Below are 13,189 nucleotides of genomic sequence, written 5' to 3' on the forward strand. Positions count from 1 at the left end.
CCCTCCAGGGCCCTTCGCGAGTCCGCCGGCGTCAGCGAGGAGGCGGCGCCCGACACCAGGGCGGCGTGGGCCGGGGTGAAGCCGGCGTGTACGGGGTGAGGACTGCAGACGCGGCACGCGGGGTTCGCCTGCGACCACAGCAGACTGAGGCCACAGGTGTAGTCTCAGTGGCATCAGACATTGTTTGGCTGCTTCTCGAGGTTTCTGTTGTCCCTCAGGAGCAAGGGTCTGGGTCTCTGATAAGTAGCTTCTGCGTCCTCGTGCCCGGGGTCTCCTAAAACATGCTTCCACAGCCCCAGCTGCAGGGTCCTCTGCACAGGTGGCTTTGAGTGGAATTAGGGTTCCTTCAACTGTGCATGGATTCTTGGGGTCCGCAGTAGAGGCTGGAGGCCAGTTGTCTAGGGGCGAGAAGTGAGGAGCACTGAGCAGTGGGCGTGGAAATGCAGGGAAGGTGGATTCAAGGTAGGTTCAGGCCGTGACAGCAATGGGGGAGAGCTGAGTGTGGGACAGGAGGGAGTTCGGAGGCCAGGGGTAACGAAGTGACTCAGAAGACAGCGCCTTCATCTGGACAGGAATGAAACCTGTTTTGGATGTGTTGTTGGAGAGACAGTCAGGTGGAAATGCCAACATTCGTGGACCCAGTAAACCATGTCAGTTGTGCAAGTGTTAAGGGCCAAGGTCCAGATTCTTGAACTCGAATGAAGCCATGGACTGGCCACCCTTTGCATAACTGTCTCAAAGTTTAATTGCGGACCCCACATGTGCCAGGCACTGTTCTACGCACTTTTCATGTATTCAAACTAATCTCCATGACACCCTCATTAAGAAGGTAGTTATCCTCATTTTATATATAGGAAATTAAGGTACAGAAAAGCATCTTGCCCAAGTTCACATGGGTAGTGATAGAGCCAGAATTTGAATTCGGGCATGTTTTGTCAAGAAGTTGAATTTTAATTGGGCTTTTCAAGGACTTGCTCAAGACTGGCCTTTTTGCCTGGAAGCTCGATATCCCAACCCTGGGAGATCAGAAATCAACAATCGCCAGGTTGATGGGGCACACAGACAGGAAGCAGAACTGTTACTTTTCCCCGAGTGGGGAGACCCCAAGAAGGCCACAAGGCCTGGAAGTCAGGGTCCCACGCCACTGAATTGGAGGACAAAGACTAGGTGCTTATGGCAGTGGGATGAGCTGGGTGTGCTGCTTGACAAGATGGGGTTTCCCTGGACAGAAAGGGAAGGTCCAGTGCTGTGGAAATGACATTTTTAAAAGACTTGATCCCTGATCAAGCATTTTTCTATGTCAAATATTTGGAAGTCGGAATCAACAGGAACCCCTTTCAGTCTGGTCCATTTAACCACAAGCCCTGACACCCTTCCACCTGCACTGGCACCTGTGCCCGCCCTGACAGCCCATGCGTGTGCTAGGACCCTGGCAGGGAACTCGTGCCCTGGGTCACAGGGCAGAAATCAGGTGTGTGGGCGGGCCTGCTGCTGACCTGACCACCTGGCAGAGGATGGCCTAATGCCCGACCAGTGAGCTCCAGGGACACTGACAAGCTCCAATGACAACTGCAGGAGCTGCGGTGCCTCTGCCTGGCCTGGGGATGGGGACTACTGTGCCTCCCTGATAGGCCTGCACCACTCAGATGCCACCATGCCCTTTATCCAGCCCGACCCTTCCCCCTCTGTGTACCAGAGGTGGCCCACGAGCAGAGGCCACCCTCAAGTCTAATGGGCACAATTCCTGGTCACAAACAGGAAGTATGGCCTACATTGCTCCCCTGCTGACCTTCAGATCAGATGATACTTGATACTGTGAATCAAGAAAAGCACATATCAGCCTAGGTAGATGGGAAACCCAGAGGCGAGGAGGCTGTCAGTCAAACTGGAGAGTGCCAGGCAGGCAGTGGACAAAACCATACAGATATTTATTTGCATATGACATCACGGGTCCAGGGGTCTCCTGAGTGTGCTGCCTCTGAAGTGTGCAGACCTGACCGAGCATGGCTGTATGCTGTTCTGATTCCCGCCCTCCACTCGGGCCTGGAACCACAGCAGACTGAGGCCACAGGTGTAGTCTCAGTGGCATCAGACATTGTTTGGCTGCTTCCTGAGGTTTCTCCTGTCCCTCAGGAGCAAGGGTCTGGGTCTCTGATAAGTAGCTCTAGTCCCTGCATACTAGTTCCTAAGCACATGACCCTCAGAAACACCCAGCCCCACTCCAGCCAGTTCCTCTGGGCCAAATGCAACAAAGGACTCCCTGCCTTTTTTTCCCCCAAAATCATCCAGCTCTAGCCTCACAGGTTCTAAAACTTCTTTGCCCCACCCAGACCTGAAAGCAAGAGCTGGTTTTTAAGACCCAAATTCTCACTGCATTTGGACAGAATGAATGTCTTTCATATTTTCTTTGTATTTCTCTTCAATAATTGCTTGACCCAACATCTTTCTGTCTGCTCTATACAATGAAAATACAAACTAAAGGAGAATAGAAAAAAATAATTAAAGCATTAAATTGTACAAATTACAAATCTGTTCCAAAATATACTTACATTAAATAAAATACGCATTTCAGTAAGAGATCTACAGTGAATGACTGCATTCTGGGAAGCCTCAGACACTGAGGCAGGGCTGACATTCATGGGAGGAGATAAGAGACTGCTCATCCAATCACAGTTTGCAGCGTGCTCGGGACCGCCCACCTGCCAGCTCCTGGCAGGTCATTGGCATTGCTGTGCAGGGAAGTGATTTGGGGGAAGGTAAGAAGCAAGCTCCGATTCTGAGTTCATTACACTTCTCAAGCATTTCCTCAGCCTATACAGTACAGGTTCACAAAGTAAACATGTTAAGGTAAGCAGACAACTCTTTAGAGCCCAAACACATTTTCTTGCTGTATTTATGTGGAACTCTGTCTACAATGGGCAGTCGTGAAGAGGTTCCTCCGCAGGACATGTCACAAGACCCAGCAGAGCCAGGGTCTGCGGGAAGCGAGGACTGGGATGGAGGCCCCCTCAAGAGCTGGAGACGACCCTCTAGCACAGTCCGCGCTGCAGCGCCCCTCCTATCATCTGGCGTACCGCTTAATGTAGTCTTCCACTTTGTTCCGGAAGTCCTCCTGTGGAACACGAGAAGAGCAAGTTAGTGAGGGTGAGTGACAACTAAGGAACAAGTGGGAGCCACCGAGCCAAGGGCCCACTGAGAGTTCAGCCTTCCGCAGCCAAGGTGGCAGGGCCACCAGAGACCTATGGGGCTGGTTCCCCTGGGTGCCCACTGTGTGCAAGACATTGTGCCAGGGTTACGGGGGCAGGGAGTACAAACAGCTGGAGCAGAAGGGATCCCAAGACCTTTCATTTTGCAGATGGGGAGAGTGAGGCCCACAAGTATGTTCAAGGTCAGGGCACCCGCACTTGTCCACGGACGGTGCTGCACTCAGAGGCTCCACAGCCCCTACAAACTCTCACCAGGTCACTACCACAGTGCCCAGAAGCCAACAATACTCGCAGCTCCTAAGGAACTACAGCCCAAGCTCACTGGATGTGAAGTGAAGGCCCCAAGGCACCCTCCACCCAAAGGTGCCTCTGCTTAATCCTAATCCCCTTTGCTCTCATCACCTCACCAAGGACAAAGCCTGGAGTCCACATCTTCAGAAGGCCCTGTGTGCTCTGGCCGCTATGCCTCCCACATCTCCCTTTGTCCCCCTGTGGGCCCTGCAGCCAGACCCCCTATGTTCACATCTGGGGCTCTGCCCCTTCCTGGTGAGTCTCTCAGCAGAGAATAAGGGCTAACAAGAGGCCCTCCCTCCTGGAGTCAGGAGAACAAATGTACTCTGGGAAGAGTGTGGGACAATGCCTGGCACCTGGGAGGGCCACTCAGGGTTGCTGATACTGTCGATTCACCACTGCCCTCCTGCTCAAGTAACGTGGCCCCTGTGTTCTGCCCTGAACACCTGGAGCATGTTCCTACCTTGGGGCCTTAGCACTGCTGTCCGTCTCTGGAATACTGCTCCCTGAGACCCACCTGGCTCACTTCACATCTACAGTCACATCTTATCGGAAAGGCCTTCCCTGAACATCCTCCATAAAGTGCAAAACCCATCAACGCCCCCCCCGCCCCCTCGCCACACACACAACATTCCTGTCCCCCCGCACCTTCCATGTTGATGGCTTATCTCTGCTCTGCCTCCTCCCACTAGAATGCACGCTGCACGGGGACAGAGACTGTCTGTCCACTGATCCCCCTGAGCATTGAGCACCTCATCTGGTACTCAAGCGGTCAACCTTGGGATGAAAATGACTACAAGAGAAAGTGAGCAGAGAGACACCATGATCGTGACTCGACATCAGGATGCAGGTCGGTCTGGGCACATCTAAGAGTTCATGTGGAGGCATCACTGTTTCACCGATTTTAGGACCATCTGACTAGGGAGAAGTTTATTAATTGCAAACCTGCCCTTATATCATACAAAGAATAGGAAGCAGCCTTCCAAGAAAGACAGAACTAGAGCCATCTGTATGAGCTTTGTCACAGCTCCACAAGAGTGTCCCCTGCTGTTACCACTGTCTTCCCTTGACAAGGTTGAGTCCACATGGGCTGGAATAATCGCACGCTGATTGATCCCTGTCAGCAGCAGTGACAAGTGGAGTGAGTACAACATAAACGAAGCCTCCTGAAAGGCTCTGGGCCCAGGAGCAGCCTGCGAGGCTAGTCAGCAGTGGACTAACTGAGGCGTTGCTGGGCAACCCCCAGCCAGGGTGGCCCAGAGGTGGGCAGGGACAGAGCCATCTCACACCCTGCACCTGTCCTGAAGACCTGTGCTGCCCCAGCCTCCTCAGGTCGCCTGCCAAACGACCCTCCTCTGCGTGACCCCTCCTCTGCCTGACCCTTCAGTTCCACTGTAGAACCTCCTGCTCCCTGAAGTGCCTATCACTGGTTTCCTAAGTCTGCATGGAACACATGCTGGGCACTCCAAGGAATCAGGTGGCCCCCTGCGAGGCTCAACAAGCTGCCAGCCTCCTCCCAGTCCCACAGGCCGGCTCCCAGACCCGTGCAGATCCCAGGCCCTGTCCACATGCTTTGTAAGGACATGTGTACAAGGGTATTTACTACATTACTGTTGTAGTAGGGGAAAAAAACCAGTGGGAAAAACCGAGTGCCCGCCAGTAAGAGAATGGCTGAATAAGTATGTAGAGCTGCTTATGAGACAAGGAACGGTTCTGAAAGTAGAAGAGTGACACTTCATGCATTGGAGGGAAAAAAAGGGACTGAGACTGGAGTAATGAATATGACCCCATTCATTACACAGTCACAGAGCTCTGGGAAAGGTGTGGAAGGTGAGGAGGCTGCTGGGGGCCCAGAGGGCACTGAGGGCATCATGCCACCCACGGTCCCTTCTATGTTCCGATGTTGCTAAAGGTAAAGGAACAGTATACCAGAATTCTACGAATTCTCTCCCAATAAAACACGTGTCTGACACTTTACTGAAAGTGGTCAAACACTTCACTGAAACCACTCATGCATTGTGACATGTCATTATAAATTGCTTTAAATTCCAGTCCCGGATCCCACCATTCTCATCTTTGCGCTTATCTAGTCCAGAGATACAGTTATCTCTTTACCAAACACACCAGCCAGGACCTTCATGTCCCCGGCCTACCTTGTCCCTCAGGTGATGCTCTGCAGCCTCGATATTCAGTGGGTCATCGAAGTTCAGAAGATCCTTAAAGACAGAGACATAACATAAACAAGGGAAAGATTCTGTTTCTCTGCTGTGATACATCTTCATGTTAAGAACTAGGCTACTGAAACCGACCAGCACACTGCAGAATGAAGCCCGGGGAGCTGAGGAGTCCACCATGAAGCTCCTCTGATAGAGAGCACTCAACTTGCACTTTGTTCTACATGGAGATGAATAGCTGAAGAAGGGGGGGGGTCATATTTACATGTAACTGTCCAAAATTGGTGAAAATGGGGGCAACAGCAATCACATTAATTTCTAATGCTATTGGTAACTGGAGAATGAAAAACCAGTCATTATGAGCTTCCCAAGTTAAAGTCCCATTATTCTCTTTTTTCTTTCAAAATTAATCCCGCCCCCCCTTCATTTTGTGATTAACAACTTTGCCTTTGTAAGTCTGTGGTTTCTATTTGACCTTAACTGCAGTTTCCTTTGATCTTCTAACTCGCCTTCCCAAGCATCACTCACGGCCTGGAACCCAGCTGAATGCAGGATGGTGCCTCAGGCGGGTGTTCCAGGGCCTTGCGGGGTGTGGGGGCACCAGCCCCCTTCTACCTTAGGAAAGCCCTGGGATGGCTACTCCCCCTCCCTCAAGCAACACCAGGGATTTCAGACGGGCCACGTCTGATCTCCATATGGAGTGTGCCTCCTCTACCCGGGCAGTAAGGTTGGTTTTATAATGAGCCCCCACTTTCCAAAGCCACAGAAGGACCATTGCAGACAACCATATTCCTCCTCAGGGCAAGTGCTAAATTTGTGGACTGTATCCCTGATTTGGAAATAAATATTGACAAAGAAAGAAAATATAACAAAAACTGTAAATCTCTATGGTCATTTATGGTGGGGAAAGTAAACTCTAAGACGTGGAAACAGGTAAAAACATAAAGTACATATCAGACAAGACACCCGGTGTGTACAAAGACCACACCAGACACACAGAATTCCTTATCTTCTTTACCACACACATCTTTGACCTAAAATGACTATACTGGTTGGAATAACCATGACAGGTTTAATTATTAATCTAAATTGGCTCATTAGAATTTGGGAGGTTTGGAGCACTTGGAGGGGTGAAGATTATACCAGATTTCTTTAAGAGAAAAAAGAAAATTCCAAGGAGCCACCACTATTTCCTCCCCATAATTCCCTTGCAGCGAGTTGCTGGTCACAATCATTTCCGATTCAGGGCCAAGGCACCCGGAGGGAGCAGGATGGGTTTCGGCCTGTTCTGCTGTGGGGGAGAACGGCAATGAGCGTCGGCCCTGTGCTCTCTGGCTGTGACAGAGAGGCCTGGCCGCCAGGCAGAGTGTGAACCATGCTCAGGCCGCGCTGCTCCAGAAGTAACACTTCATTCACTTATATGAAAGTCAAAAACAGAATCACAGCGAAACGACTGGGCCCAGCAGAAAATCGTCCAGATGCTCGTTCCCCTTGGTATTACCTGCCCATGGAGACTAAGGGAGGTCCTGAAATCAGCAAGCGTTGGTTGCTTGTGTTCCAGGTGCTGCCAAGTGACATCACATCAGAAGGCAAGAAAGATGGGGACTTGGAGTCTAATTTCAAGGCTTTGTTTGTTTTTTATTTTGCTGAATACAAGAATGAGAAGCCTGTGACCTCTGATGACAGGTTGAGGACAGCAGCACCACCCCAGGTCACCCTGTAGGCACATCACTATGAGCCAGGAAGCTGGCCCTCCTACAGCCACTGTCCCGGACGGCCTCCTTTTCATGCAGGGACCTTAGGTTTTACCAACAGTAGCACAGCTTTTTTCTTTCCTCCAAAGAAGTTAATTTCTTTTTTGATCAAAAACTCCAAGGAACACATAATATATAAAATCTAAACTCCAGCTTTCAGCTGTGCCCATCTTAGCTTTTTCCCATGCCCCTTACTGCCCTACAGCCCTGCCATGATGAGCTGTTTTCTGAAGACAGTGAACTCTGTTGGCAGCTCATCACTAATACGAGAATGACTCAAAGGTTCTGGGTTTGTGAAAAGCCTCAAGATGGATGAGCACATCCTCCTTCACTCAAACTAGGACACGTGGGAGTGAATAGGGCTATGGGCTGGGGCTGCTGTGAGAGCAGCTGGAGCGGGGCTGCCAGGTGCTGCCAGAGGACCCACCCCCACGTGAGGAGACTGAAGCCACCGACCTGGCCTGGGGAGTGGGGACGCTGTGCCCCCAGTCACCTCCCACATGTCACTGCAAACCCCCTCAGGGCCATCTCACAAAAGTGTGACAGAAAAGGGGGTCAGTATGGACATGGTGCTGTCTTTAATCCCAGTGTTATTCTTATGGGCTAACAACAGTCAGGGGAACCAGAGAAGCTTGGGATTTTGGTCAATATACTTACAGTAAACAAAGAGTTTAATCCCCAAACAACATCCTGGAATGAGGAAAAAAGAAAACAAGTTTCAGGCTCCTATGCACAGTCTTTCAAACCCGTAAGAAATACGTACTGGACCATATCAAAATTCATCTTAGCAGGCTTTGTTTTTCCCAAGCCATAAAATTAAAACAACTTCTCTCATTATAACCACAGACTCTGGGAATTTCAGAGGTGAGCAGTCACAGGCAGTGAGTGTAAAACCAGAGAACAGAAACTGCCCTCCCGGGGCGACGAGTCCAATCCTGGGTGATAACAGCCCTTAGGCAGCTTCTGCACAGGACACCCTGACCTCACAGGACTGCTCACCTGTCACTCCCAGGCAGAGTCCAGCCACCTTTAAGATAAACTCTGCTGTTTTGGTATCAGTTGCCTCTTGGGGACCAGATCACCCACTATCCCACTGAGTCTTAAAAATTTTGCTCTAGTTACTTCAAAAATCAAGGGAGACATTTTTTAAAATTCTAAGATCAGAAATTTTAATTAAAATATGACAGAAACCCACTTTCTCTCCGCACTGACTTGTGATGGGGGACTCTAATTAGACTCTTTCCTGGCTTTCCTTGCATCAGCTCAAGGGGCTTGTCTGTTTCAGGCCTACTCTCATTCTCATCCGATATTCTGCTAGTACTATTTCAATTGCCCTCTCTGCTGTCTCTCGTCTATCCACACACCCACTCCTCCGTCCGTCCATCCATCCTTCTGGTGTGAGGCAGGCCTGAGGCCAGAGCTGGGGGTGAACACCAGCTCTCAGGCTGGAGGAGCTTCCACAGGCGTGTTCCCACAGAGAACTCATCTGGGAGAGGATGTGGGGCGCTGCCAGGAAGGAGCACCTGCCAAGCTGAGGGACTGCCTGGACAGAAGCTAAGTCCCAAGAGGGCAGGGCACGCCCAGAGTGTGGTGAGAAAAGGCCAGGCTAGGCTGCCCATGGCAGTAGAGACCACACCTCCTGAGGAGCCACCGTCATGACCATAGGAAGTCTGCATTGTCCCGACTCTGGGACAGGGCCCCAAAGGGGCCCTGTGTTCTTCTTCCCCCAAAGTGCCTCCTCAGTGATCCACAACACCTGCCAGTCCCTTCTGGCCACAGAGTGGTCTGCACACCAGTCTGTCTACCAGGAGGTGTGGTCAGGTCCAGTCGCCTGCCGGGCCACTCTGACCCACACGTGGCTCTGGGCCTGTGTCCTCTAAGAACAGTGACACTGCAATGTGTCTACTGTCCTCTTCCGAGAGCCGAGGAACAGGAATGTGGAGGGTCTCAGAGACCAACCACTCAGTCAGCATATGATGGATACAGTCAGGTTTCTGCGCATTATTTTAGAAGGCGGGGCCTAAAAGTTAGTCTGCAAAGCATTGTGGGAAAAGAAGCCCAGCACCCATAGGGTAGGGCCCAGGACTGTCCTTTCCTGCTCAGCGTCACCCTTTCAACATGAGGGACGGCGCCCAGCAGCATCTCCGTGCATCTGGCCCAAACTTAGACTCAAGTAGTTTTAGTTGGTGCAACTTTTATAACCCATGCACAACTGAACCAAAGGGGCCATGTGGGGAAAACACTGCTTTTGAGAGGGGGCAGCATGTGCAGTGTACAGCCAGCTCTCAGAGCCTCACAAACAGGCTGGTTTGACACCCACAGCCCTTTCACATTGCCCGGCTAAGAGGAGGAGTCACCGGGGAAGATAGCATGGCCCAGGTGACCACAGCTTTGTGCTGAGTCTGGGGCAAAGTGAGGCACTCTCCTGGGCAGTGTCAACCCAACACAGACAGGGCAAAGGTGACAATGGTTTGGAACCATTTCCATTAGTCAACAAGGATGGTGATAGGTAGCTGTTCAATAGCAAGTGAACACTGGCCCAAGCCTGACTACTTCTGAGAGAGTGAACAGGCCACAGGAAGAAGCGCTACGTGTCCTCTGGGTCCCACTGCAAAAACGCCTTGAGGGGAGGCTACAGATGGTGGCTCACGCAGGCACCATGACATCGGCCCTGAAAGCAACTCAAGCCCATGGTGTGGAAGCAAGTGGGTCATTTATTTAGTCCCCGTGGCTCCCCTCTCTACAACCCGCCCCAAAGCAGACCCGGCGCTGTCCTGCCGCCCCTCCTCTGTGCAATGTACCTCTGGGTAGCTCAGAAGGGACACACCGAAGTCACACCTCCCCTTTCTTTTCCTCCCCTTCTACCCACTCTTGGCAACTCTCCTCACCTTTAAGGGTGAGACACTATAGAAGACTAGGATGGGGGGTAGGGAGATAGAAAGAAAAAACAACTGTAGATTATATGAAGCAAGATGGTAAAGGGCAAAGGCAGAGCAGATGACCTGACATGCTCCCTGCATCGCAGAGAATGGGGACAGAGGAACTAACTGGGCGAGTGCTTGGCTGAGCAGCCCCAGGCGGTAGTGGGTGGTGGGGAGAGGAGGGTCAGGGTGTGCCTGGCCTCCTGTGTGCACCGGACAGAGAGGGCATGGCTGTTCTTACAGGTGACTGGTTACTGAGGGAGAGGTTTCCGGGCACGGCTGTGGTCAAAGGCACCTACCTTTAATGTCCTCGTGGGAGCCCAGCCAGTGCCATCGATCGAATGTTCCCTCAGTAAACTGGAACAGACAAAGCAGAGGTCAGCGAATCCTCACAAAAATGAACTTTGCATATTTTGAAAATTTATTACCAAGGTTCTTTCTGGTGAAAAATTAGTTTGGCATTGCTGAATTATATCACGCTGCTGCTTGACCAGAACCCAATAGCTCCAAGGAGACGGAGCACCCTCAGCACTCCCTGCCCTGCTTCTCTCCTGTGCCACCACTAGTTTGCAGCTGATGCCACTGTCCCCATGGGCATGCCCACCTTTTTCAATTACCGATCGGCCGCCTCCTGTATGCACCTCGACCAGGGGTCAAACCCGCAGCCCGATGTATGTGCCTTGACCAGGAGTCAGGCCCATAACCTTTTGGTGCACGGATGATGCTCCAACCAACTGAGACACCTGTCCAGAGTGGGATGTCCATCTTTTTCATACTGACTGGTAAGGACTTACACAAACAATGTAATCCAGCTGCTTTTCGCTTTGGACTTTGTGTTTTTGTATTTTTAATCTTAACCGATCAATGTTTCTGGCTTTTGTAGCAGGCTAGCATCTGCTAAATTTTAGTCATACTCTGCTAATAATTTGATTTCTCAGAAGACAGCAAAAGTGACAAGAGGGATTCCTGCTGCAGATCTAGTTCTGAGTGAGGAAGGGGACATGAGCACAGGTGAGAACCCAGGGAGAAAGCTGGACCAGATGCCACTTATCACCTGAAACTGAAGATGGCACAGGTTGAAAGTTTCAATACTTATAGGGCAGACACTTCAGAGGGAAGATGCCTTCTAAACAGGTACACTCTTATAAAATGTACTCTTAACTATAAAAAAGAAGGCTGACATGAAGAGGAGGCACCACATATGAAGGGGGAAAATGGGTGCTAACTGCACCTGTAAGCAAGGACGAGGAATCCCGCTGTCCGCGCAGCTCGGAGCAGTCACAGGCTGCACACTGCCTTTCAAAGGTGATAGTGTTTACCAGAGCAGTAGTGAAAGGAGAACATTTTCTTCCCGGATTTCATTAATGACATTTTTCCCTCTTAGCTAAAATCAGCCACGTGGAGGGACTATAGCTTCATTAAAACAGGACAGGAAAGGGGCAAATTCTCCTGGAGTGCAGCTGCATGACATTGCACAGCCTTGTCCAGCAAAGGACGTAGGAGGCCTCGGGTCTGGAGGCAGCAGCCAGGCACTGAGTGCAGCCCCAAGACCCAAGAGAGGTCTCCCAACCCTCCCAATCTGGCCCAGCTTCAAAATCTTCCCTCTAGAAATCCAAGGCTCACACACAGTGCTCAGAAATGTGGAAGACAGGAAGAAGAGGACTCACCTCAAACATATCTCGCCTGTCTCTGTGATGTTGGGGTGCCAGATCCTGGTCAAGCATCTCACTTTGGGTGGCTGCAATGCAGAGAGAGAGGTCACAGGCCCTCCAAGCACGTCACAGACCACAGCCTCACCACGGGCCCACCCAGTCCCTCGTTCTCCTCCTTACTAGGCATTTAACCTCGATACTGGCTCACATCACCCATGCAGGCCTGTGTTGTCACCCTGCACCCACATGTGCTAGTCTTGCTGGTAAAGCCTGCCGTGCCCCCAACAGAACCCTCTACAAGCCCCGGGGCCTGATGGTGACTGGGCCTGCTGTGAGGAGGAGCCCACGTGCACTCCAGGGGGCGTCTGCAACGCTCTTGCCCAATGCCAACAGGACCCCACAGATTCTTCTGGCGAAGTTGCTGAGCTGTGGCTGAAAGTTACTGCTCCCGAAGTGGTGCCGTTCCCTGTGTGTGTTCCTGAAGATGCCACTGCCATCTTCCTAGATGGAAGTCTGGCCCATTTACACTCACAGCAGGGAGAATGAAACGAGTACTGGGAAATAAGGCAGTCCAACGTTGTTTATGATGTGGTGTGTTGAATCAAATTGTTCTTTTAAAACTATAAAAGCAGCCTGGCCAGTGTGGCTCAGGGGTTGAACCAGGAGGTCACAGTTCGATTCCTGGTCATGGCACATGCCCAGGTTGCGGGCTCAATCCCCAATAGGGGCTGTGCAGGAGGCAGCCGACTGATGTTTCACTCTCACATCATGTTTCTCTCTCCCTTTCCGGTCCTCTCTCTAAAAATCAATTTAAAAATATTAAAAAGCAAACATACTCTCTCAGCACCATTATGAATTTTCTTCCTGATTTAAAAAAACCAAGATATCATGAGACTCTAAAAAATGATTCATCTAACTATGCAAATATAGGTGTCTGAGGATTACAGATTTAGGTCCAGAGTAAGTTTAATATGCTCATCTGCTTTTCGGCAAATGAATGAGAGTGCATTTGAGAGGGAGATGCTAGGACAGCCTGCACTCCAGTGAGGCCTGCAGGCTGAAGTAGGGAGGCCAGGCTGTGTAACTCTCTCTAATGGGCAACTGAATATAGTGAACTACTGAGTAACAATATAGTTAACTAGTGGGTACCTGACTATAGTTAACACCATGGGCAGACTGAATCACTGGCCG

General features: G+C 50.9%; 1 protein-coding gene across 4 annotated transcripts in view; it reads right to left on the bottom strand.

Annotated features, from left to right (window-relative positions):
- Positions 1-1,902: 1,902 nt before the first annotated feature.
- Positions 1,903-13,189, bottom strand: part of UBE2F (ubiquitin conjugating enzyme E2 F (putative)) — a 32,200-nt gene continuing 20,913 nt past the window's right edge. For 3 of the 4 annotated variants that reach the window (XM_054722740.1, XM_008138441.3, XM_028140717.2), the window contains 5 exons: positions 12,014-12,084; positions 10,646-10,703; positions 8,083-8,115; positions 5,651-5,713; positions 1,903-3,112 (listed from right to left, as the gene is read on the bottom strand). In XM_054722740.1, the coding sequence (XP_054578715.1) occupies positions 3,062-3,112; positions 5,651-5,713; positions 8,083-8,115; positions 10,646-10,703; positions 12,014-12,084 (276 nt within the window). In that variant the 3' untranslated portion in view covers positions 1,903-3,061. The remainder of the gene's footprint in view (positions 3,113-5,650; positions 5,714-8,082; positions 8,116-10,645; positions 10,704-12,013; positions 12,085-13,189) is intronic. The other variant, XM_054722739.1, reaches the window with a different exon arrangement.

The sequence above is a fragment of the Eptesicus fuscus genome, chromosome 11 (assembly GCF_027574615.1).
Source record: "Eptesicus fuscus isolate TK198812 chromosome 11, DD_ASM_mEF_20220401, whole genome shotgun sequence".
NCBI lineage: Eukaryota > Metazoa > Chordata > Mammalia > Chiroptera > Vespertilionidae > Eptesicus > Eptesicus fuscus.